At 38.1% G+C, this 26,984-nt stretch overlaps 1 protein-coding gene across 1 annotated transcript in view; it reads right to left on the bottom strand.

Annotated features, from left to right (window-relative positions):
* The window catches only part of HMCN1 (hemicentin 1), a 517,679-nt gene that overhangs the window by 382,377 nt on the left and 108,318 nt on the right, over window positions 1-26,984 (bottom strand). Inside the window, exons 2-4 of the mRNA XM_059076723.2 lie at window positions 19,749-19,819; window positions 1,441-1,599; window positions 488-610 (exon numbers count right to left, since the gene is read on the bottom strand). Of these exons, the coding sequence (XP_058932706.1) occupies window positions 488-610; window positions 1,441-1,599; window positions 19,749-19,819 (353 nt within the window). The remainder of the gene's footprint in view (window positions 1-487; window positions 611-1,440; window positions 1,600-19,748; window positions 19,820-26,984) is intronic.

The following is a 26,984-nucleotide window of genomic DNA, read 5'->3' as shown; positions in this document are numbered from 1 at the left end:
TAAGTATATAGTTACTCAGTTATAGTTTCTTACTTTTAGTCTTAAGAGATCAAACTTCATTAGAATTTGGCTTAATAACTCACTTTTTTATATTCTACTTCAGTAAACAAATGTAAAATGAGTCAAGTAAAAGTCAAATCAAGCCTCATTTTACCAGTTATCCAAAAGCTGTACATCAGAAATACAAACTGACCTTACTAAACAACAACAACTACAAAAATTTTCAAGTTCCACCAAATGAATTTTAAATAAATGTATGCTTAAATCTAAATAATTTATCAGTATAGCATAATACAGTCTAGAAATTAATACCAGATAAATCTATGTTTCTCCACATTGTTTTAATAACTTAATTGACCTGTGGGGAATGGGGGAAAATTTTTTTTGTTTGAATTGTTTTTGAAATCAAAACTGACACAATTAGGTTTGCCTAACTGATGTTGGTAAGGTAGCTGGTAATAAAGTAGACCCACTTTATTAAACTGACCTCATTAACTTGTTTTTTGTCCAGGTGGAATACTTGACCAGAACTTGTAGAGGCAATTTCTTCATAGACTCTATATCCAATATGGGCCCTGTCATCACAATCTCCAGTGAGCACAAATACCACCTATGATTTTTGAAAAAAAAAGAAGATAGTTTAAAAGGTTCTTATAAATCAATATATATTTATTGAGCACTTATTATGTCTTAACATACTACCAAGCAAGTGGAAGATATATAGATATCTTGCTCTATGGCAAGATATCTATATGCATTCTACTGGTTCTAAGCCTGAACTCAAGAGGCCTTGGGTATTTCCACTTGCTGTCTAGTGGTTCTGCATTGGTCATGAGAAGAACATGCCTAAACTAGCTTCCTGGTCTCAGAAAGAAGCTGAGAAACTTGCAAGGGAGAGGCAAGTCACCCCAGAGATCACCTAGATAAGCCAAACCCAAACTATGCCCAGGTACACAAGTGAGCAAGCATAGCCTAGCATAACTGAAACCTGCAAACATGTGAGAAATAAATGATTATTGTTTCAAGTCATTGAGAGAACAGCTTGTTATGCAGCAATAGCTAACTGATACAAGGAGTAACTGACTCAGACAAGATTCCACACACAAGGTGATATTTGAAATACAGGTGTTTTCTGTCAGGGCTATGTTTTTGTCAGTTATAAGGATAAGATGGTAACAAGCATATTAATTAAATCCTAATCATTTCTTCTCCATATTATGAAACAAGGCATTCATATGCTATATACAAATATCACATATCCATTTAACATGTTTAGATTAAATGACACATACATATTGGAGTCCATATATATGGATCAATAGTTGTAATTATTGACATTTGTCACACATAGTATAGTCAGGGAGGGGAGGCAATCTCTTGTATTTCTTACAGCTGTGTTCAGATGGAAAATTCAGTAGTGGGGAGTTGCCTCCTACTCACTTGTGACTGTTTCTGTTGGATAAGCTGCAGCACCTCATGAGTGAGCCGATAATCCTTGGACCGTGCATCAGTGAAAACATAGATGAAAGAACCAGGAAGAGAAATTTCCAAGGCAATTTTTATAGCTCCAATACTCATTTCTGGACAATCGCCACCACCCTGTTGAGGAGCAGTGAGAAAAAAGTCAATTATTTCATTAGCAAAAATGAGATACCTTAGTTATTACAAGTTGCTGTAGGAGCTCTAGAACTGAGCGTTTGTCTTCACTTTTATTTTCTGTTAGTTTGCCACTGGATTAACCACTTTGGTTATAGGAGATGGAAAAGATATAAAGTGATGAAGAGATAGAAAAACCTGTACTTATGGATAAATTAAAAATTCACCCATATGATCCTACCATCCCACTCCTAGGCACATATCCGAAGAAAACCATAATTCAAAAAGATACATGCACCCCGATGTTCACTGCACCACTATTTACGATAGCCAAGACATGGAAGTAACCTAAATGTCCATCTACAGATGAATGGATAAAGAAGACGTGGTGTGTATGTATATACAATGGAATATTAACCGTAAAAAAGAACGAAATAATGCCATTTGCAGCGTCATGGATCAAACTCGAGATTACCTAAGTGAAGAAAGTCAGACAGAGAAAGATAAACATCATATGATATCACTTATATGTGGAAGCTAAAAGAAATGACACAAATGAACTTACATACAAAACAGAACTAGACCCACAGACAGAAAACAAACTTACAGTTACCAAAGGGGAAAGGGGTGGGGGAGGGATAAATTAGTTGTTTGGGATTAACATATACACACTGCTATATATGAAATAGATAACCAGGGCTTCCCTGGTGGCGCAGTGGTTGAGAATCTGCCTGCCAAGGCAGGAGACAAGGGTTCGAGCCCTGGTCTGGGAGGATCCCACATGCCACGGAGCAACTAGGCCCGTGAGCCACAACTACTGAGCCTGCACGTCTGGAGCCTGTGCTCCGCAACAAGAGAGGCTGAGATAGGGAGAGGTCCGCGCACCGTGATGAAGAGTGGCCCCCGCTTGCCACAACTAGAGAAAGCCCTCGCACAGAAACGAAGACCCAACACAGCAAAAATAAATTAATTAATTTTAAAATAAAATAAAATAAAATAGATAACCAACAAGGATCTATTGTACAGCCCAGGGAACTACACTCAATATTTTGCAATAACCTACAAGGGAAAAGAATCTGAAAAAAATTGGTGAATATGTATATATAACAGAATCACTTTGCTGTACACCTGAAACTAACACGACATTGTAAATCAACTGTATTTCAATAAAAATAAGTAAATGAATTAAACTTAAAAGAGTCAGGAAAAGAAAAAAATAATAATAAAAATTCACCAAAAATACAGAAAATAATAGAAATTGTTATATGCTTCTTAACTAATATTGACTGACTCCCACTCTCATACATGACTATTTTATACAACCCCTCTTTTCTTATCCCTTCTCACTCTTATTTGATGATTTTTCTTCTATCATACTGAGAAGATAGAAGCAATCAGAAGAGAACTTTCGTAAACTCCCGCACTGATACCTATTAACGTCCAGCAACAGCAGGCACATGCCCTGCCTTCATGATGAAGGAATCATTTACACTCACAGCTTAGGCTAACTTCTCACCTGGGCCTAATCAAGGATATGGCTCCTATTGCCATCCCTTCTCCCCACTCCATTGTCAAACATTCCTTCTTTACTGGATCATTCCCACCAGCAAACACACTGGTTCATCTCCTATACCCAAGTTTCTGACCAAATGTGACTTATCAGAGAAGCCTTCCATGACCACCTTATATAAAATACACCCCCTCCGTCACTCTTTTCACTCTGCTTCATTATTACTACTAACACATGACCTCTGTGTTTTATTTCCTACTCGATTAGGCTCAATATACCTTCCTAAACAAAAACAGCCCTCACCCTAAGAGGAATTCTTGTCACACTTCTTATTTCCTTCCAACACATGTGAATTGATAAAACTGTGAGCATGCTGTAATTATCATTTTATACATTATATTTTAAATTTAGAGCTATATGCTGCTTATGTTATGTCATCAATGTTCTTCAAAATCACAGGTTTTAATGATTGTATAATCTGTCTACATCCTATAATTTAGTCAGGCATTTCTCTATTTTTAAATATTAATTATCTTTCAAATTTTTCTCTGTTAAAAATAAATACAAATCTATTATAAATATGCTTATATTTATAATATATATTATAGTATTTTTTCTCTCATGTCTGATTATTTCCTTAGCAAATGTCAATAACTACAGGGCCAAGGAAATGGACTTTCAACCAATATGTTTTGAGCAATGAATAACTGCTAAACACCCTGCAAGGATTTAGGTACACAAAGATGAATAAGCCAAAGTACCTTGTCCTTAAGGAGCTCATGCCTAGAAAAGACAATCAAATAAAAAAGCAGGGCAGCTTGGGATCCTGGGGGGCCTCGTGGTTCCACAGTCCACTAGAACCCAGTGAGTAAGAGCTCTTTCTCAAAAAGAAAATAATTACTTGATGAAAGAGATAAGGTTCTACCTTTAAACTCTGAAGATTCTACTTGATTCTCCTATTGGGGCTTTCCCTAGGCTCCAAACAATCTCTGATTCTGATACAGATACACTGAGCACCACAGATCTAATCAGGGTCATAAGAACCAAGCACTAGAATTGTTTACACTTTAGCCTGGACCACCTGAAGAATCTTTTCTTACACTGGATGCCACTCAGTGCTTACAGCCTTTAAACATCATTTATTCAATGAGTTGGAACTGAGCACCAACTATTACAAATTACTTCTAAAATTGAGACACCCATTAAATATTATGCCACTTTCTTAATAGTAGAGGGCTGGACACTGCAGTAACTTTCAAGAAGATAACAGTTAACGACTCCCAGAAATTTTAACTGAGTTAGCAGTTCCTTCCATTTTTTCAGTAAATATCTCCTATCCTCTTTTACTTATGTGCATTTTCACAGGATCTAGCTTAACAGATAATACTGTTCTCAAAAACTTGTATCCTCAGACTGTACTTATCTCCCAAATTCCAATTTTCTATTTACAAGTGCTTGTTAGACATCTACTCCTAGACGTTTTACAGATGTCTACAATTCAGTGCATCTACTATGGAACTCACTGTATTTTCCCCAACCATATCTTCCCTATTTTTGCTAATGGTACCATCTGCCTAGATGTTCAGTTCAAAACCTGAGTCATCTTTGACTCCTCCCTCTTTCTTCACCTAATCAGTGGTCAAACGGTTTTCCTTCTACACCCATCATGAATCTGTCCCCTCCCTTCCTCTTTATTTCCTACAATTCACTCTTCTTATCATTAATTTTATTATAAGTATAGCCTCCTATCTAATCTGCTCTTCCTACCACCAAACTTTATATTTCCTGAAGTAAAGAGCTGTCTATATCACGTTCCTAGTTAAAATCTTTCACTAACCACTATGTTGGATCAAATTATCTTTCTGGCTTTCTATCTCCTGATGCTCCCTCTTCAAAAATTGCTTCCTTGGTAATTAGGCTTACCTTGGTGATCACTGTGAAATGTATAGAAATATTGAATTAATATGTTGTGTAACAGGAACTGTGTTGTAGGTCAATAAGGCTTCGAAAACAAACAAACAAACTCACAGAAAAAGAAATCAGATTTTTGGTTACCAGAGGCAAGGGGAGGGGGAATTAGATGAAGGCAGTCAAAAGGTACAAACTTCCAGTTAAAAGTAAAAGAGGGCTTCCCTGGTGGCGCAGTGGGCTTCCCTGGTGGCGCAGTGGTTGAGAATCCGCCTGCCGATGCAGGAGACACGGGTTCGTGCCCTGGTCCGGGAAGATCCCACATGCCGCGGAGCAACTAAGCCCGTGAGCCATGGCCGCTAGGCCTGCGCGTCCGGAGCCTTTGCTCCGCAACGGGAGAGGCCACAACAGTGAGAGGCCCACATACCGCAAAAAAAAAAAAAAAAAAAAAAAAAAAAAAAAAAAAAAAAAGTAAAAGAAGTACTAGAGATGTAATGTACTACATGATAAATATAATGAACACTGCTGTGTGTTATACATGAAGATGGTTAAGAGAGTAAACTTTAAGAGTTCTCATCACAGGGAAAAATTTTTATTCTATTTCTTTGGTTTTATATCTATATCAGATGATAACTGCTTACTAAACTTATTGCGATAATCATTTCATGATGTATGTAAGTCAAATCATCCTGCTGTACACCTTAAACTTAATACAGTGATGTATGTCACTTATATCTCAATAAAACTCGAAGAAAAAAATTGCTTCCTTTAATCTGAGGCTATTTCCTGTTCTTTAATTATGCCCCTTGCTTCACATCTTAATTCCTTTAGTACTTTCATTCAAGTAATCTTTCTACTGCTGCATCTCCATCATCAAACATTCCTTACCGATGTATGCATGTCTAAAATCTCCCATTTTCTATAAGCTATTTGATTGCAGGAACTGTGTGCTAAGTCCTTGAGAACTCAGTTCATAGCATTTGCTGACATACAGTAATTACTGAGTAAATATTTGTCATATTGAATTATTTTCCTTCTAAGGTTGAGATAATATGCCTTCCCCTCTTTAAAACGTTCTCTTTTCTCCCATTCAGATATACTTCCTCACTCTTCAGATGTACTCTAATTTGCTTTATTCTTTAATAATGAAACATATTTTCCTTGGCATAACAGTTATTCGGAGGGATTACCGTGTGCAGCAAATGCCCCTGAGTGAGCATTTGTGGGCTAGGAAAGTGGGAAATAGCTACTGGGCACGTTGGTAACTTTAGTATGTTGGATAGGAATAATTTTTACTTGTAGCCAACTCTGCATATCTGTAATAAATATTCTGGACTGCTCAAAAATGTATTAGATTCCTACTGTATTTTCAGAAGCTTAGGCAAAAACCAATTTCTCACCTGCACTTGACATTGTGCACCTGAGGGGAATCACACTAGAAGTTATCCATTCCACAGCATTTGTTAAATGGCCAAGTACACAATAATGCTCTGTGGTAAATAACTCTATGGAGAGATGAATTGCTTTTTGCTCACTGTCACCTAGTAACAAGGGGCTAGGAGAAGTCATCTGTCTGTGGGCCAAAAATCAGAACAGCTAAGTCATCTTCAGAGATACTTGTTAGGAATGGCAAGAATGATAAATCTTGTCCAGTTACTCAGTGGAGAACAATCTTTGAGCCACTTGACTTGCATTCAAATTTACTCTAAGAGAAACTCGGGATGCTCATCCCTCAACATCAACCAGGAGTAGACTCTAAAGACCACTAGAATCCTTGGAAGTTTGCCTATCTCATTGTACATGTAGGTTCTTGAAAAGAAAAGTAAGTTCCTTTTTTCCAAAAGAAGTTAACATATAATGTTATAGCCTTATAAAGGTAATAAACTCTGATACTTGAGTTTAATTTTCTAATCATTTTAAATCATAAATAACCATTAAAATGATCTATAAAAGGAAGACTTCAGATATGTCCTATCTACTATAGTAGCCACTAACTAGTCTTATATGGCTACTGAACACTTGAAATAAGATTAGTGAAACTGAGGAACTGAATATTTTATTTTAAAGTTTAAATTTGAAAACTGAAGTACTGATTTTTATCCTGATGACATGTTAAATTGATAATATTTTAGATATAATGGGTTAGATTATTTAAATTAATTTCAACTGTTTTTTAAGATTACATACGTGACTCACATTCTACTTTTATTGGACAGCACTGCTTTAGAATGATATGTTTGGTTTAGTTATGTAGGCTTCATTCTAGGCTATTATTTGTAAAGCTGTTGATTTGATCTAAAAGTCTTCTGTGAACTTTGCTTCCTGGAAGAAGTTATTAGAAACAAAAATTCAAGTTGTTTTAATTTACTAAGATTTAGGAATCAAGCTAAAATCTACTCCAAAAATCTATAAATCACTTACTTTGCTTAAACATACACACACACACACAAAGTTTATAAATAAAGTTTTTATATATTTACATAAACATATAAAATATCTTAGAAACTTAACTCACAGGTTGGCTAATAGTCTTTCCCAAATCATTAACTGATCTTCTGATCATTAAATTTAGCTAAAAGGTAAATTTGCCAGAACAGGACTGTCAACCATTGTCAAAACGTCTATGCTTATAAATAAGCCTAACAAAGTCGGATACTTTAGGTTAATTTGGGTCAAATTCATGTACAGAATATAAAATTAGTGCAATGAGATTGTGACTGAAATTATAAAAACAAACTGTTTTAAGTTTTTGGTTCCAAACTTTAAAAAAAGGTAGTCCTTTAAAAGTCTTAACATATTCTGTTTTGACCTGAATACCAAATGGAAAAGTAAAATAATATTCTATAAAACATCTGTGATGAAGAAATTTAGAATAGATGAATGTGAGTCTATGGCAAGTCTCATTTATTTAACTGATACTTTGGTGGTGATGACACTCTACTTGTATTAACTCAATGGATATAGATTGTGCACCGAGCACTGAGATGGTATTGTCACACATGCTCCGCTATTTATGCTTTACATCAATTGATGGGGGAGGTATCATTTTTAGCACATTTTATTGACAGAGCACTAAATCTTGAAAACCCCCTTCCCAGGATCACACAACCAGTACGTGAAAGAGCAGGGATTAGGAACTCAATTCTGCCTGACGTCACACAAACAGCAGTGCGGCATTTTATTTCCTCATCTATTTCTGCGGCTGCAAGCAGCTTGTCAGGGACACTGTAAAAGCAGCAGAAGAAAGATTCTCCCTCTTCTGGATGCCCACAGAATATTGTTCATTCTATTATAGCATTCACTGACTTGTATGTATAACTTATCTGCTTCCTCCCACTAGATCACTGTTCCTTGGGGAACTTAGTAAGTGTTCCATTGTTGTTTGATGAATGAATGGGTAAAAGAATGAATAGTGGGTAAATGGGTGAATGAGACTGTGCAAAGCAATCCTGACACAATCTAGACACACTTGCTGTATTAAGTCTGAGCTTTGCTCAAGCCTGGACCATCTCATTTCAAGTAGTAAAATTCCAGAGCTAAGTCTCCTAAAAATACAAGTGCCAAAAGTTGTTCTTTAAGTAAGCAATACATATATGAATGAATATATAAGTGTGTGTGTGTGTGTGTGTGTGCGTGTGCGTGTATATATATAAATTCTTGTGATATATAAAACTAACTCCCCCCACGTCTCCCCTCTCCCCCTCTTTCCTCTTCTTCCCTCTTATCTCTCTCTCTCTTTCTCTCTCCCCACCTCCCTCCCCCCAGCCCACATCATGAGGTCAATTTTTATATTTAACAGAAAACAAACACAGCAATGTATATGCATCCCCCGAAACCACATAAACCTCCACAAATACATGAAAATGAAAGCTGTGAGGGAGATAAAGTGGCATAATGCATTGAATTGCATAATTCACTAAAGGTATATAAGAAGGGCCTGACTTTGTTAACTTAGAGTTTTTATTTGAATTCTGAAATATAACTAATTTGTATCAGTAGTTTCATTCATTTTGTCTTTATAATTCTACTGATGGCGACAACTTCCCAAGTTGCCAAAGACACTTCAGACAGAAAAAAATGTTTACTGAAAAAACAGAAGTATGTGCCCTTTCACAGGAAACACTGCTCTTGAAATTAAAGAGAAAAAAATGGTAACCTCAGAATTACAGTGATAATTATATTCAGAAAATAAATTCCTGTCAACAAGATTAAATAAGAATGAATAGAAATGCTATCAGTCAAGGAAGTAATAAAACAGATTACCATGCTGTCTTTTCTAAATAGAAGACAGTGTGGGAGCGGTACTGGAAGAAACTGAACCTTTAAACCCTGAGAGGAGTTGGAGAAAAATGAGGTCTCTGTCCAAAACCTAATGGGAAAACGCTCAACAAACAAGAGATCAGAGAAGGAAGAAGGCTAACCTCAAAGCAGGCCCTTGCCCATGCCTTATTATTTCTCTTCCAACCCATTTCAATTTTTCTATTCTCATCAGCCATTTTCAATGAATCAGTGTTTATACCAGCTGTTTTCCAGTTATGCCAAAGTCTAAACAATCAAAAAATGAAACATATTTGGTAGGCTCATGCCTGAGTCCAAAAGAATGTCTGTTGGCATTACAATATTTACCCTTATTCTAACAGGACTACAACCTACTAAGCCTAGTTTCAGAGTCAGACTGTATTTTCCTTTCACATGGAACACCCATTGTTTTGGGTGTCTTATTTGCATAATTTTCCCTTTACATATAAAATTTAGAAATGAAACTCAGCTGCAAGCTGAACAAAAGTGTACAGCCCTCAGTTCTCGTTCTAAAAATACAGCTGTGCGATTCTATAACCCAGAAGACAGAATGTGCATGTGGAAGCCATTAAATTACATTGAATTTAATTAAAAGTTGCTCCCAATCAAGTATAAAGTAAATCAAAATGACTGTAGAATCCTAATGCGTCAGTGACATTTGGTATTCATCACTTGTAGGAAAGACAGTAGGGATGTACTGAGGGACAGAATATTTCAGAGGCCAAACTTCAAATCTCCATAATCAAAAAAAGAAAAAGCTGCATCCAGGCAGTCTACCATGCTGCCCTTTACTAGTCTGAAGAAGCTGGAATCCAAATCAAGGCATCAAAGAACTGCTGATCTCGATTCCAGGAACATTAAAGGTTGACAATGACAACCCTTTCCAGGCTTTCAGGTTATCACCTGTCAGTAGTAGGAGTCTAACTCTTCAGAAATTGATCTTTCCAGTTATTGGAACTTATTTCATGTTGAGCCTTAAGAGCATATTCAGTTCACTTCCATTTAAATAATCATAAAGAAGAGGCTCTGTACCAGACGCTCAATATCTTGATTAATAAGTCAGAAAATAATGTGCTTTTATACTTTAAAATATTTCAAAAGCTTCATGATTTACATGAATTATAACAGACCATGGTCCTTTCAAGAGGGAAACAGCGTGGAAGCAACCAAGCATAACAAAACCACCACCGAATAGCTTCTCGTGATCAGGAGACACATAGAAGTGTGCAGGGTTAACTCTAGGCAAAAATGGGAAACTGCAAAATGATACCTTGGACTTCTCAGTATCCACTTCAGTAATTCTCCTCTTCTCTGCTACTTAGAGAACTCCCTACTCCTTCAAGGATTCTGTACCTTTTTATTGGGACCTTTTCTTTTCCCATCAAATTAAGACACTGCCTTGGTCTCTGGTTGGAAAGGACTCCTGGTCTCCAAATGTCTCTTTGAGAGAGATTCAAATGTCTCTCTTGTTGGCTCAGTGAGAAGGAGCCAGCAGAGAGCAGGGGCATGGTCTAAGGAGGCCCTTGTAGCCAATCATAATTTGCTTTTTCAAGGACTAGGCATTCACCCTGCTTGCACTTCCTCTGGGAAGGCTATCTTTCTCCCTGTCTGCTCTCTGCTATGACCCTTCTCTACCTTTCCTCTGTACTACCTCAGACTCTACCTGCCCACTTTCTCTTCCCTTCTGTTCCAACATTCACGATTGGATTTTACATGCTTTCCAGCACATTTGGCATTATCTTTGTTACTAATGGAAGAAGCTGTAATGTTGTGATTCTTTTTATTTAAAGTGATAAAAATATATTTATATTATGTAGGTTATAATAGGTCTTGACAAAAAAATTAATAGAATGTATTTTTACTAATAAAATCATTATAATTTGTGAATGTTACATTTATATAGAAGTTGGAGATAGATAAGTTTGCTTTTTTTTTTTTTAGAACAAGTAAGTAGTCATTAAACAAAACTGATGAACTAAGATCTAGGTCATCTCAAAGGGGGAGACTAATATATATAGAGAGAGTAGATAAATGAGGAGTTTTTTAAATCAACATGAATATAGAAGAATGGAGACCCGGTTTAAAGTTTGCATAAGGAAACCTGAGGGACTTAGCTGGTGACTGGACCAGTATTCAATAATGGGATATTCCTGCCCAAGAAAGCCTATATCAGCCTCGAACACCAACAGAGGCTCCCAGATATTGCTCCACAGGAGCCCCAGGTATCATCTGCTGAGGAAGGCCAGTGCTATCAAATCTCTAACTGATGCTAGTTCATGCCTGGGGTACTGATAAGTTTCTGGAAGGGATCCGAACATCTGAAGGGATAACTGAACAAATACTGCTCAAAGTCAATATCAAAACCAAGACTCTACTAGTCTTCTTGAGACTTTTTCAAGGCCTAAGAAGAAAAAATGATGGCTTCTTTAGAACTGCTTCAGATCAATTTGGATTGAGAAGAAACTCTTTCATTTCCCTTAGAGAAACTCTTTAATTTTCCATTTTGTTGAAAGTGAGGTTTATAGGTTTTTTTCTAGGAGTCACGGCTTTAGATCAAGAAACATTCTCCCAAGAAAAACATTTTGACCTCCATCCTTACCATCACCTAAAACCTGACAAAATAGGTATAGTACTTATTGTGGGGAACAGAGCAATCCCTTGATTGACTTAATAGCATGAATGGAATAAATCTAGGCATCACAGGTCAAAGGAGTCCTCTTCCTAAATGTTATTCTGTCACATATATTTGCAATATTTCTTCCACAATGACTTATGTATGTACCCGTAAGAACATCCCCACACATCCACACTTTGAAAAGAAAATCAAGAAATGTCCCATCATAATCCACACCCACCCCATTCTTAGTGTCTGTGTATTGTGCTTTGAAAAAGCAATGCAACGGTCAGAATACCCTTCTATACTCTTTGTCCTTTGAAGTGCACACAGAAGATATTAAGAAATCAGCCAATTGTTTGCTTCTGGATAGGGATACCAGGATGGCTAGAAAGAAGCCCATCATTGCCACTCAGTGCCCTCCAGTCACTTATCTTAGTCCCCATCCCTCACTTCCTGGGGATATAGGATTGTTTGACCCTCAGAGAATTTAGGACTCTAGCAGAAAACTCCAGCAGCAAACTAAAGTCTGAATAGATGCTTCATTCAGGCACCAAGAAGTTTCAACAATAAAAATAATCAAAACCGCCTACAAATACAACTGCAGGATAAACACTACCTTTCAATCTCTTAAAATGCATCTTGTTCTCGTGTCTCTCCAAGGTGACTGTGAGGTGACACTTAAATAAGCTTACCACGCTAAGTAGCAAGAACACATGCTGAGCAAATTTTCAATTTACAGTTACCATTCTCATCAGCTGCTCAGTAACTTGAGGTGAGCCAATAACCCAAAGTGACTGGAGGTAGAAGAGGAAGTCAAAATCTTTAAGAAATAAATTTGTTTTGTTGAGGATGAGACCAGCCCTAGACCTACATCTGTCTATAATTCTCTACTTTCCTACTTTGAAGTGAAATATAAAGAGAAATTATATAAATAAATGTTAATTTGATTAGCTTAATAAGGTTACTTAAACCAATCTTGAGAAGAAAAGTAGCAAAGTGAAAAAGGACACTGGCTTTGACCTTAAATACCTCCACTTTTGAGACTAGCCTTGCTCCTTGCCAGTTTGGTGACCTGAGGAAGACATATTACCTAAGATCCCAAAGCTTGAGTCTCCTCATTTGCAAAAAGGAAGATTAATATTTGTGTAGGTTTGAAATGAGAGGATGACTTTAAAATACATGCAAAATCTTTCACAAGGCACATGTTCCATACTTGTTGTTCACGTATGGTATAATTATTTGGTGATTATTTCTGTTAATAGAACCTCGGAGTACTAGAGATAGTAGTAGTAATAGCAGTAACAATAGCTAACATTTATCAAGTCCTTATTTGGGCCAGATGCTGGTTCTACTATTCTTGTAGCTTTCACACATATTATGAATTGTATGTATTGGACTCTATCTCACTTTTTTCCCTAAATTAAATACATGCCATTCCTCCTGTAAAAGTGTATACATATATACGCCGATATATATGCATTTGTAAGTCAAATGCATATTAAGAAAACTTAAATGGAAATGAAAACTGCTTTCTTCAGTTGAATCATGTCCAACACCAAACATGAAAATCACATCTTTTATAGCTCTACATTTTATTTATCCTAACATATAATCCTTTCCCTTTTCTTGTTCTAGTCAATTTTTCTTTTCACTTAATTTTTTTGGTTATATATCAGTTTTGTTTTTTAAATTCATATAGAAGACTTCTAAAAATATAGAAATAAAAAGGACACTTTTGCACAGTAGCATGATTTAGAATACTTGAAATTAAATAAAATGTATACTGAATTGACATCATAAATCAGCATTATCCTCTGTTTTAACAGTCTTTGCCTATCTGGCCACAGTTTTTCATATTCTCTGTTGGCAGTTAATTCTAACATCAACTGTTCTTATTCTACAGCAGAACATTTTTTCCCCTTAACCTCAGTTTGTATATTTATTCTTCTGTTTCAGTTAAAGAATGAAAATAATTGGACCTTACCCTAATCGTCATAACTCTATCTTGTTGCTATGTCATGATGCTGTTCTACATATTTTTACTGTTATTCTTGCTTTTATTAAGGCCAATTTTATCAAAACACTTCTCAAAGAAAAACTAAATTATGTGTGAAATTTTTCAGTTCTGGAGATCAACCATCTATATGAAAAAAATATAATTCCATTACTGTAGAAATATCTTCCTTCCCTATACTTCAAATGTTTGACTAATATGCTTTTTGTTCTTTAAAATGTTTGGATAAAAGGCTTGAAAGCATACCATTGCCAATACCATTTTCTAAAAATCAACAAGCTTTATAGTTTCTTACAAAGAATGTGACCTGAGGCAGGACTTCGCACTGCACATTTACAAGGATATTAATTCCCAAAGCTCTGTGTGATTTGAATACCATTGCTGTCATTTGTCTTCCCTTCTTTTCCCCAGAGAGAAAACTCAGATACTTTTCAAGTTACTTCTCTGCATTCCAAATGAAAGAAGATGAAGGAAAATGAAATCAATGTTATAAATTTAATTATTTAAGTTTAGCGATTTTTGTTACGTTTTTCTTGGAAATTTTAAAATTGCTTTTCCTCAAGTTAATTCCATATCTCTACAGGAAAAATAGATGAACCTAGTAAAAAGTTAATGGGTAATTATTTAATTTACTTCCAACTGAATTTACTTTTCTTGTTTTCAAAATGATTAAAGTATGAAAGGAATATTTTTTAAGTTTTCTTTTTTAGAAAATCCAAGTTAATTTTAACAAGATAGCAATCCTTGTTGCTCTTTATATCAGTGATTTGGGGGGAGTTACTAAAATTGGTAGAAGGGCAACTGAAGAAGTGTCTGGAAATTATACACACACAATTTAGTACTATTCTAAAATTTTATGAAATTCGTAAATTGTAGTTTCACAGAGTGATTTATGAAATAAAATATTCTCTAAGAAAACAGTGAAGAGAAAACAAAATATATTCTTTAGGTTAGATGTAAGTGATAATGTAGCCTAGTGTCTTGTCATATCTGACCCTTACTTGATGGCATTTTTTGCCATTGATTAAAAAAGGAATAATTCACTAGAAACTTTGAAAGTAAAAACACTTCCGTGATATTCCCAATGCCTATAACAATGCCCGATTTTGAATGAAGAGAAAAAGTAAATATTTGATTTCTTCCCTGGCTTGTTGTTCTAATTAAGCATCCCCTTGGATCCCAAGACAATTCAAAAATAAATTCCAGAAGATGCAGCCAGTACAGAGGAAATCTCCAGAGAAATGGACACCAGCTTTCATTACAGGGGAGAAAGAAAGATTATTTTCTTGAACAGAGATGTTATATGACCCTATAGAGTGTCTGTATCAAGTTCAATTCCAGAGGTTGGCTGAGGAGAGAATCAATGGAGTATGATTAAGAATCACAAGCCTTCACCCTGGAGACAAATGGAGCAAGGAGGATAAGGGCACTCCCTGAAGATCCATCAGAACAAAAGAAGGGGAGAGGCAGGAAATCAGGAAGTGCTAGAGCCAGGTCTCATTGAGAATGTAGGCATTTTCATTCTGGCCAGATTTCCAAGAATATATCCCAGCTGAATTTTTTTGGCAGAGAAAAAAAATGAATACAGTAAATCTCTTCCTAACATTCTATCGGCTAGAAATCTCCATTACTTGGCCCTTCTGAATCTTTATATAATGAAAACTGATGATTAGGTCTTAAAGTATCTTTTGTACCATCAAAGTAAAGTTTGTATGATATTTGATATAGTTTAACTGTTAAATATACATTTTTAAAAGAAGCCACCCATGTATGACATTCATTTATAGCTATTTAAGTCCACGCTACTGCAGACACTTGTTCATCCCACAGTGGACCAGAGGCTCAATGAGAGCTATGAGGCCCTTGCCCTCAGGAGCTCATCATAAAATACCAGAACATAAAAATTTTAAACAATTAGGGCAATACAATTTCTAATTCCTATGATCCATGTACAGGATAGAAATTTTTCTGTAAAATTGTTTTTCAAAGAAAGTGGACATCCAAAGTGGCAAAGAAGTTGCTATAACAAGGGATAAAAAAGTAAATTGTCAGTAAATATCAAGATAATGACTGAAAAAGAACGACATGGTATAAGAGAAAGGAAATGGAGGATTAATGAAAAAGATTATCAGAAGAAATTGAATAAAAGAGAAAAACAGTGAAGCGATAACTATATACACTTATTTAGATATTTATGAAACATAATTCAATTTAGTATGCAATTTAAAAATAAAGACAGTCACAGTAAAAGAATCTCGATGGAATACATATTTGGAATGCCAAACTTGAGTTTTTTCATCCTACGCCCCAATTATGCTCATACCGTATATAGTTCCAAATCAAGTCATGCACCCTACAGTGAACCAATAAGGTCTTAAACTTCAAACTCTAATTTGGACTCTGTTAATAACTCTAATTTGGACTCTGTTAATTTGTACATAATGGTTCATTCGTTCGCTCGTTCATTCATTCTTGAATTCATCAAAAATTCAGCACATTCTACACACCAGGCATTTTACTAAGGGATTCACTGATGAGCTAAATCAGACATAGTTCTTCACCGTGAAATGCCAACTAGTTTGTGATGGAGAGAGGCAGTGAGATATGACCAAGCCTGGAGGATAGGGCAGGATTTTCTTAGGAAGTGGTATTCCAGATGAGATTTGGAATATAGGATTTTAAACTAGGTTAAAGGAACATGGATGTGAGGGCAGGAGGAAGAACAAGAACTTCCTATGCAAAGAGAACAGCATGTGCAAAGGTCCTGTGGGGACACAGGTGGGGATACAGACAAGAGGAGGCTCTATGCAAGGCCCCTATGGCAGAGCTCAGGGTCCAAGGGAGAGAGCGGCTCTAGGTAGGGCTCTAGGTTGACAGGCGTCAGGTCACTCATGAACTTGGGAAGACTTTGATGAGATGGGGGTAGGAGGTGAGTGGACAGGGTATTAGGGAGAAATGTTCAGAGATGTATTTTGAGATTATTTTGTCTGCCTGTCAGAATAGAGAAAGGCCTGGAAAAATAAGAAGAGTAAATGCAGGAAAATCACTTAGAAGCTTTTTTGCATTAATTTAGCCTAAAGATACAGTAACTGGGACTAGGACAGTGCCAATAGAAAAGGAGAAAAGTCAACTGATATCAAAATTATTTAGGGGCTTCCCTGGTGGTGCAGTGGTTGGGAGTCTGCCTGCCGATGCAGGGGACACGGGTTCGTGACCCGGTACGGGAGGATCCCACGTGCCGCGAAGCGGCTGGACCCGTGAGCCATGGCCACGGAGCCTGTGCGTCCGGAGCCTGTGCTCTGCAACGGGAGAGGCCACAGCAGTGAGAGGCCCGCGTATCACAAAAAAAAAAAAAAAAAAAAGAAAAAAATTATTTAGAAAGTTAAAAACCAAGACTTGATTCATGGTTTGTATATTGGGGGGCAGAGTTGGGGGGAGAGGCAGGGAATGGATATAGTAAGGATAACTCAGATCTTTGGTAGTATAACCAGAATATTGTAGGCATCATTCACAAAGATAACAAACACAGAACAAAGAGCAAGGATTTAGGACCAGATTTGGGGTAGTGGAAAGAGAACATTTGTGAGTTTCACTTTGGAGGGCCACTGTGACATCCAGGAGCCTGACATAATAAGGGTTTATTTCTCAGAGGAGAGGCCTAGGCTAGAAACATATTTATGTGGGTATGGATGATTTTTCCTAAAGAGAAGATATAAAAATGAGAGAAAAAATAGGGCCACTTTCAAAATCTTCTAGGATCCTAAACATTTAATGGCCAACTAGACAGAAATGAGCTGCCTAGGAAGCTGAGGAAAAGTAGGAAACAAAATGAGAGCATACGTAAGGGAAGAGAATGTCTCAAGAAGAAGGGAGAGGCCAGTATTGCCAAGAATTACAAAGATGTTAATCTAATATGCTGACAAGTGAAATGTTACCACTGCATTTAGCAAAATACAAATCATGTATCACCAACTAGAGCTACTTTGACAGAGCAGGGGTGTGGCGACTAGACGGAAACAGACTGAGGAGTAGATAGGGCAGGGATGTGAAGACAAGATGGCAGTCAATACAGACAATATTCTTGACACTGAAGGAACTGAGAGAGGTAAGTTATTTGTAAGAGGAGTTGAGAAAAACAGATTTGTTGTTTATTTTGTTTTGCTTATAATGGTTTGATTTGTTGGGGTGCATTTGTTTTGGGGGGAGACTGAAACATATTTAAAAGTAAATGGGAACCCTTAGGCAGTTGGAAAAAAAAAAAAAACAGTTTGATAGGTTAAGATCCTGAGAAAGCCAAGGAGCTGTGATTAAGTAGAGAATGAGGATAGGATGGATACCAGATGTAGGTGGATTACATGCTAGGTATGAGGAAGCAGAGGGCTTCCATTTATATATGCCTGTGTGTGAAACAGTACGTGAGATAGCTTGCTCAGACTAGATCAGTAGCTGAAATAGCCAGTAGTAAAAGGGTAATGGGATAGAGGTTTAAGAAAAATAGGTAAGATTTGCAACTGTCATTGACTGAGAGGAATGGGAGATTTAATTGACCAAAGAAACATAGTAGGATCATGGAAGTATTAAGAGTCCAGTGAAGATAGGTGGTTATGTATTCACAGTGGAAGCAACCTGCCATGTTGTGAGGTTTCAACAGCACTTGGCCATCGGTGGACGTAACTGCAGTCATTCAGGAATGAGGTTTTGCCTTTTGAACAGAAAAGCAATGGACGATAAAGAAAAAGGAGTGTTTCTGAAATGATAGGACTCTGAGCTCGATTGGAAGAAAGTGAAAAAGGAGAGATCTCATGGCCTGGGAGACAGGATAGGGGTCAATGGACTAGAGTGCTTGATGAGGGTGAAGGAGTAATTGTAGTGTAAGTAGCTGCAAAAACTAGCTTGGTGGAGCTGCTTGAATTAGTGATCTGAGAGACGGAACAGATTGGGGTGATCATAAGATCCAGAGGGTGTGTGTGAGAATAGAAGACTGAGGTGGAGTAATGAAAAGGTCATTGAAGACAAATAGCAGGTCAAGGAACTGAGAGGAGAAGGTTCTGACAGGTCATTCCCATCAATGCTGAAGTGCCCCAGAATGACAGCAGCCCGAAAGGGGAAAGGCAGCCAATGATTCAGGTATATCAATAGCTTAAATGAATGATGAGGAGTGGCCAAAAGATCTGTAGGTGATTGCAGCAGAGACCATCCATGGAGGATAGGACAGTAAAACAGCCTCAAAGAAGCAATTCTTTTTTGATTAATGGATTTGGGAATAATGACCTCAAAGTAGCAATGAGGAGAAGGTGCATATCAACCCTATCTCCAAGTTCTGTTTTCAGAATAACATTTAAACTAATTATTCATCTTCTCTACTAACCAAATTATACTTACAGTCAAAAATTTTATAAAGATGACTTACAGCAAAGAGTATCAAAATCACCGTAATTATACCACTACTATTACAGGGAAAGAATTAACTGCTCCTTATGATTCTCAGTGAAAGGAGTCAGTAAACTTTTTCTCTAAAGCATCATACAGTAAACACTTTAGGCTTTGTGGGCCAGTCTGTCACAACTATGGAATTCTGCCATTGTTGCATGGAAGCGGCCATAGACAATGCATAAATGAAGGTGGTATTTTGAACCCAACCCGTCCCACGACCATATCTATCATTCAAATCAAGTCAGAAAAAGTGGTATTAGAATTTAAAAACCAATAACCACTGCTTTCAGACTTAAAACTAAAGAAAATCAGCCAAAAGTTCATGATTTTCCTTTCCCTTAAAAGAAATAAAATTGAATGCAAGAACTCACCTGAACATAGAGTTCTCTGAGTTCATACTGAAATTTCTTGGGATCTGTGGTAACTGTTACTGGGCCAATTTCTGTGGAGATAAAAATGTCATAGGTCAAAAATAGTGATCAACAGCGTTAAAGACTTTAATGTACTATGTCTACAAGTGTCTTTTCACTATGCACTACATGGTTATTTAACAATTAGAAATAGTCAGCAAAACAACAAAGACCACTTCTCAATTTATAGCAACCAAAGAATACCTTAAAATTTGCTGTAAATTATGCATACCTTAAAAAGTGGATTTTTAGCCTTAGAAAATTCAGAGATAGTAAAATGTCACAGGACAAAGAGTCAGCAGACCCCAGTTTGTCTCTTTTTACTCTCACCATTCAGTGATATTAATTGGGCACCTACTTTGTGGTTGAAGTCTAAATGAATCACTTATTCATCTTTTAATTCTTCTTTCTCAACTATAAATGGTAAATTTGTCTGCAAATAAAAAATTTAATACTAAACAAAAAGAAAACAAATGATCCTTCCCTGTCTATCCCAAAGGGTTTTTAAGAACTTGTAGAAGCACAGATATGAGGATATTAAAAGTTCAGAAAACAGTCCCTATCACTTCCTTCACCATGGCTGATGTTGCTGTCTATCATTATCACCATTCTCCTAAGCTGGCTTTGACCACCATAATTATCTTTGGGGTCACTGACACCCTCATAACTGCCTTAATGTACTGCACAAACCACTGTTTCAAGTGGAAACAGGTGAGGGAAACACTGCATTCCTTGGAAAACCAAGATCTAAGTCAGGTGAAGAGAAAGAGCCCACATACCAGTGTGGGTTAAATGGATTGATTGATTGATTGATAGAACGATAGTGAGACAGATATAAATATATAGATATAGATATATACAGCAGGTTTATAATAAACATTTTAATGTGCCAAGACTATTTTCTAAAAACAGAAAATCAACCTTTAAAATAGACAAGCAGAAACTGGTCTTTACAGGTATCAATTACTTCCCCCAGGAAACATTCATATATTTAAGTAATCGTATTAAAATTCATCCAAGTATCATGTGTACAGACATATCACCTTAAATTCCCAGGGTGGATGAAAATTTTTCTATTTTATCTAATGAAGATAACAATACAAAATTATAAAAATACTTAACATTTAGTTTTTATGAGACATTATCTAGCTTCAAATGCTTACTGCTAGAAAAGGACTTTACGACTTCAAAGGTTAATAATTAATTAGCCAGGCCTTCTATAATGTGATATAGAAAGACTTTTAGAATTTTAGAAATAAATGAGGTAAATTGGAAAGGAAGCACGATATGCCTGTCATAAGCCATGTATTTTTTCTTAGAAATTACATGAAAAAAATGTCTCCATCCTTCACCATAGATTAGACACCTTGCAGTATGCAAAAGGAATGTAGGGGTGATTGAAGACACTGTGTGAAAATGCAAACATCTGCATTCTATACAGAGCAGAACAGTCACTGGCTGTGTAAAAGTCATGTCCTGGGTATATGGAAAATCGGAGAAGCCCACTCCCTCAAGATTAAACAAAGGCATACTTTACAAAGGAATGCAAAACAGCAAAGAGTATGCTAGGCAGTTACACCCTGACATATAAATTGTCAGCAGCACTGACAAGCCAAGCTTCTATGTTCCTACATGGTATAATACTGAAGTAATTCTAGAATTCAAAACTCAAGAAGTAGAAAAAACTACAAAGAATACTAGAAAAAACTCAATTATATGAAAATAAAAAGTACAGACATGCCAGAACATTCCCTATAATAATAATTTTTAAAATAACCCTGATATATGTCTGTTCTTCAACAGTGGAGATTAAGGGATGCTAAGGAGGACTGATTAGCCTTCTTTTAGTTATTGAGAGATTCAAATATCCACCTGTTTTCAACAAAGATAGGAAATATCTCCTGAAGCTCATTAATATACATTTTTGCAAATCACACTGGACAGCTGAGATAAATCTTCTATCAGTTATGAGCAATACTCAGGAGAGGTAAAGGCCTGCTGAGCTGCCACATTCCTCCAGTTGTAAGCATCTTTTCTAACTCTTTTGAATTGAATGATATAACCATTTGGCAAAATCAGCCCTCCTCCCTTTCAGGACTTGTGTCCATTCCAGTCTTTCTCTTCATTTAACAGAGCCCTATGCCAGCTGTGTCATGAGCAATTTCCTCTTCTCTTCCTTTTTTCTCACGTTGGTTTCATTCCCTGCCAAGCCTTTGATGACATTCAACAGGTACAACTTTGTCTTCTCTTCCTGCCTGAACATGGTCCTCTATTGCTTATAAAATTAAATGGGAACTCTCCAAGGCATTTCAGGGCCTCTCTTCTATTTATCTAATCTTCCAACTTCGTCACACCCCTTAGCATGAAGCTACTGCTCTTCCTCATCACATCCATGGCCATCCCCATGTCTTTCATCTGCCCATACACCTCTTATTCTATAAAGCCTGATTCAAGTCCTATCTTCTTGAATGTTCTGCCTTTTCTTCAATATGCTTTAATGTTGTTTGATGTCTGTATAATAAAGACATGGGAAGAATAAAGGTGAATAACATTTAACAGAAGGCAGGGATAATATCCTATTTTATTCAACCATCAATCTCCAAACAGGATCCTCAAGCTAGATGGGGCATTAAAGATCATTTGGTTCAATTCTCTTATCTACAGACAAGAAAACCTGAGGTTCAGAGAAGATGACCTTGAAAGATTTTGGTAGTGAAGAAAGAGGTTAAGATATCTAAAAATATTTTCTACACTGAGCAACCTCCACACCTCACTAACACTTCCTCTTTTCCAAGATCTCCATTCTGTCAGTGATTACATCACTATTAACTTTCTTCTTTCCTCTGGACCATGGACAAGACAGGCCATGTTCGGAGTGCCTAATTCGATGCACACAATATCTAGAATTCTTTATTGTCACATGCCTGGATATTATCATTAGACCAAAGAAAATTATCTCTCTTGCCTAGTAGATATTATAATTAAAAACACAAAGAAACCTCACTAGAAAATTCCTTCTCTAATCTATTTAACAAACACACATTGATCATGTATTATATATGGTTGCCACCGGTAACATAAGGATGACCAAACATGAACCCTGCCCTCAAAGTCCTGATGGATCTAGTGGAGAAAATAAAACTAATATGTAATTACACTACAATACAATAAATGCATAAAGAGAAGTATGGAAAGGGTAGTGTGAGAGTACTAATTAACACAGAAAAAAATGTTTTTCAGAATGAACCATGGGGATTTCAAAAAGGAAATGAAAATTTAGGATTTCATATTAGAGAAAACTAAAACGTTCTTTATTAAAACTAATTTCTTTTTAAATTCTATATATCAAGTTTTCACGACAGCCCTGTATTTTATCAAATTTCTGCTATTACCTATAACTATCGATATTTGCAAGTACAATTCACAATACTTTGTAACATATAGTGGCTTCCTTTGAGCCTCACAACAACCTCATGAAGAAGTTAGAATACATATAATTATACAAAAAACTGAAGGTTGGATGATAAGCCAAAGCCAACCAGTCCCTTTGAAGGCTACCACAATACTGTGTGACTGCGACATGATGGCATCTACCACATAATACTGTGACTGCCATTGCTTTTTTGTCCTCCTCACTTGACTGTCAGCCCAAGGAGATGAATTGTCTCAGTGTACCTATAATAGATTCTCAGTAAATGTTTGAAGATGGGAAGAAGGGAGAGAAGGAGAAAAAAAAGAATAAAGGTTAAGCCCAGGTCTTCAGATCCTTTATTTTGTGCTCTTTTCATTTTATCATGGAGCCTCCACGCTATAGCTAAACACCATGCTACATGATCAGCATGATGACACTGACTAGTCAACTGAGAAAATCTTCAGTTTACTCTTTTAACCAAATGTTTTGCTCTTTACTCAAGTTCTTGATGCAGATAATCAATAGATACGATTTTCCACATACAGCTTATCTTAAAAAGCAAAAGAACATTAAGGTAAAGAAAGTGTTATTAAAAATATAAGGAGGGCTTCCCTGGTGGCGCAGTGGTTGAGAGTCCGTCTGCCGATGCAGGGGACACGGGTTCATGCCCCGGTCTGGGAAGATCCCACGTGCCGCGGAGCGGCTGGGCCCGTGAGCCGTGGCCGCTGAGCCTGCGCGTCCGGAGGCTGTGCTCCGCAACGGGAGAGGCCACAACAGTGAGAGGCCCACATACAGCAAAAAATATATATATATATATATAAGGAGTATGTCACCCTTCAGAAGACCACTTTAATTTAAAAAACTGTCAGGGGGTGGAGAGAAGATGGCGGAAGAGTAAGACGCGGAGATCACCTTCCTCCCCACAAATACATCAGAAATACATCTACACGTGGAACTGCTCCTATAGAACAACCACTGACCACTGGCAGAAGACCTCAGACCTCCCAAAAGGCAAGAAACACCACACGAACCTGGGTAGGGCAAAGAAAAAAGAATAAACAGAGACAAAAGACTAGGGACGGGACCTGCACCTTGGGGAGGGAGCTGTGGAGGTGGAAAGGTTTCCACACACTAGAAGCCCCTTTGCGGACAGAGACTGCGGGTGGCGGACAGGGGGAGCTTCGGAGCCGTGGAGGAGAGCACAGTTACAAGGTGCGGAGGGCAAAGCGGAGAGACTCCCGCAGAGGATCGGCGCCGACCAGCGCTCACCAGCCCTAGAGGCTTGTCTGCTCACCCGCCAGGGTGGGCGGGGGCTGGGAGCTCAGGCTCCAGCTTCGGTCGGAAGCCGGGAGAGGACTGGGGTTGGCGGCATGAACACAGCCTGAAGGGGCTAGTGCACCACGGCTGGCTGGGAGGGAGTCCGGGAGAAGTCTGGACCTGCCGAAGAGGCAAGAGACTTTTTCTTCCCTCTTTGCTTCCTGAGGCGCGAGAAGAGGAGATTAAGTGCGCCGCTTAAAGGACCTCCAGAGATGGGCGGGAGCCGCGGCTATCAGCATGGACCCAAAAGACGGGCATGAGACGCTAAGGCTGCTGCTGCTGCCACCTAGAAGCCTGTGTGCGAGCACAGGTCACTCTCCACACCTCCCCTCCCGGAGCCTGTGCAGCCTGCCACTGCCGGGGTCCCGGGATCTGGGGACAGCTTCCCCAGGAAAACGCATGGTGCGCCTCGGGCCGGTGCAGCGTCACGCCGGCCTCTGACGTCGCAGGCTCGCCCCGCATCCATGCCCCTCCCTCCCCCTGGACTGAGTGAGCCAGAGCCAGCGAATCAGCTGCTCCTTTAACCCCATCCTGTCTGAGCGAAGAGCAGACGCCCTCGGACGACCTACGTGCAGAGGCGGGGCCAAGTCTAAAGCTGAACCCCAGGAGCTGTGCGAACAAAGAGGAGTGGGGGAGGTCTCTCCCAGCAGCCTCAGAAGCAGCGGAATAAAGCTCTTTAAGTGCCCTGCATCTGTGGAATACCTGAATCGACAACTAATCATCCCAAGTTGAGGCGGTGGACTTTGGGAGCAAGATATATTATTATTTTCCCCTTTTTCTCTTTTTGTGAGTGAGTATGTATGTGCTGCTGTGTGAAATTTAGTCTATATAGCTTTGCTTTCACCATTTGTCCTAGGGTTCAGTCCGAACCGTTTTTTTTAACTAAAACTTTTCTTAATAATTGTTTTTTACTTTAATAACTATTTTATCCTACTTTACTTTATCTTCTTTCTCTTTCTTCCTTAGTTTCTTATTCCTTCCTTTCTTCCCTTTCTTCCTGTCTTCCTTCCTTTCTTCTTCCCTTCCTCCCTTCCTTCTTCCCTTCCTTCCTCCCTTCCTCTCTTCCCTCCTCCCTTCCTTCCACTCTTCCTTCCTTTCTTCCTTCCTTCCTTCATTTCTTCCTTCCTTCCTTTCCTTTCCTTTCTATTTTTTCTCCCTTTTATTCTAAGCCATGTCGATTAAAGGCTGTTGGTGCTCCAGCCAGGCGTCAGGGCTATGTCCTGAGGTGGCAGAACCAACTTCAGGACACTGGTCCACAAGAGACCTCCCAGCTCCACGTAATATCAAATGATGAAAATCTCCCAGAGATCTCCAACTCAACACCAAGACCCAGCTTCTCTCAATGAACAGCAACCTACAGTGCTGGACACCCTATGCCCAACAACTAGCAAGACAGGACCTCAGCCCCATCCATTAGCAGAGAGGCTGCCTAAAATCATAATAAGGCTACCAACATCCCAAAACACACCACCAGACGTGGACCTGCCCACCAGAAAGACAAGATCCATCCTCATCCACCAGAACACAGGCACGAGTCCCCCGAGCCACGAAACCTAATCAACCCACTGAACCAACCTTAGCCACTGGGGACAGTCACCAAAAACAATGGGAACTACGAACGTGCAGCCTGTAAAAAGGAGACCCCAGGGCTTCCCTGGTGGCGCAGTGGTTGAGAGTCCGCCTGCCAATGCAGGAGACACGGGTTCGTGCCCTGGTCCGGGAGGATCCCACATGCCGCGGAGCAACTAAGCCCGTGAGCCATGGCCGCTAGGCCTGCGCGTCCGGAGCCTGTGCTCCGCAATGGGAGAGGCCACAACAGTGAGAGGCCCGCATACCGCAAAAAAAAAAAAAAAAAAAGGAGACCCCAAACACAGTAAGCAAAATGAAAAGACAGAAAAACACGCAGCAGATGAAGAAGCAAGGTAAAAACCCACCAGACCTAACAAATGAAGAGGAAATAGGCAGTCTACCTGAAAAAGAATTCAGAATTATGATAGTAAAGATGATCCAAAATCTTGGAAATCGAATAGACAAAATGCAAGAAACATTTAACAAGGACCTAGAAGAAATAAAGAGGAAGCAAGCAATGATGAGCAACACAATAAATGATGTTAAAAATACTCTAGATGGGATCAATAGCAGAATAACTAAGGCAAAAGAACGGATACATGACCTGGAAGATAAAATAGTGGAAATAACTACTGTAGAGCAGAATAAAGAAAAAAGAATGAAAAGAACTGAGGACAGTCTCAGAGACCTCTGGGACAACATTAAATGCCCCAACATTCGAATTATACGGGTCCCAGAAGAAGAGAAAAAGAAGGGACTGAGAAAATATTTGGAGAGATTATAGTTGAAAATCTCCCTAATATGGGAAACGAAATAGTCAATCAACTCCAGGAAGCACAGAGAGTCCCATACAGGATAAATCCAAGGAGAAACACGCCAAAACACATATTAATCAAACT

Source organism: Kogia breviceps, chromosome 1, assembly GCF_026419965.1.
Source record: "Kogia breviceps isolate mKogBre1 chromosome 1, mKogBre1 haplotype 1, whole genome shotgun sequence".
Classification (NCBI taxonomy): domain Eukaryota; kingdom Metazoa; phylum Chordata; class Mammalia; order Artiodactyla; family Physeteridae; genus Kogia; species Kogia breviceps.
This window is presented reverse-complemented; position numbering and strand designations above follow the sequence as displayed.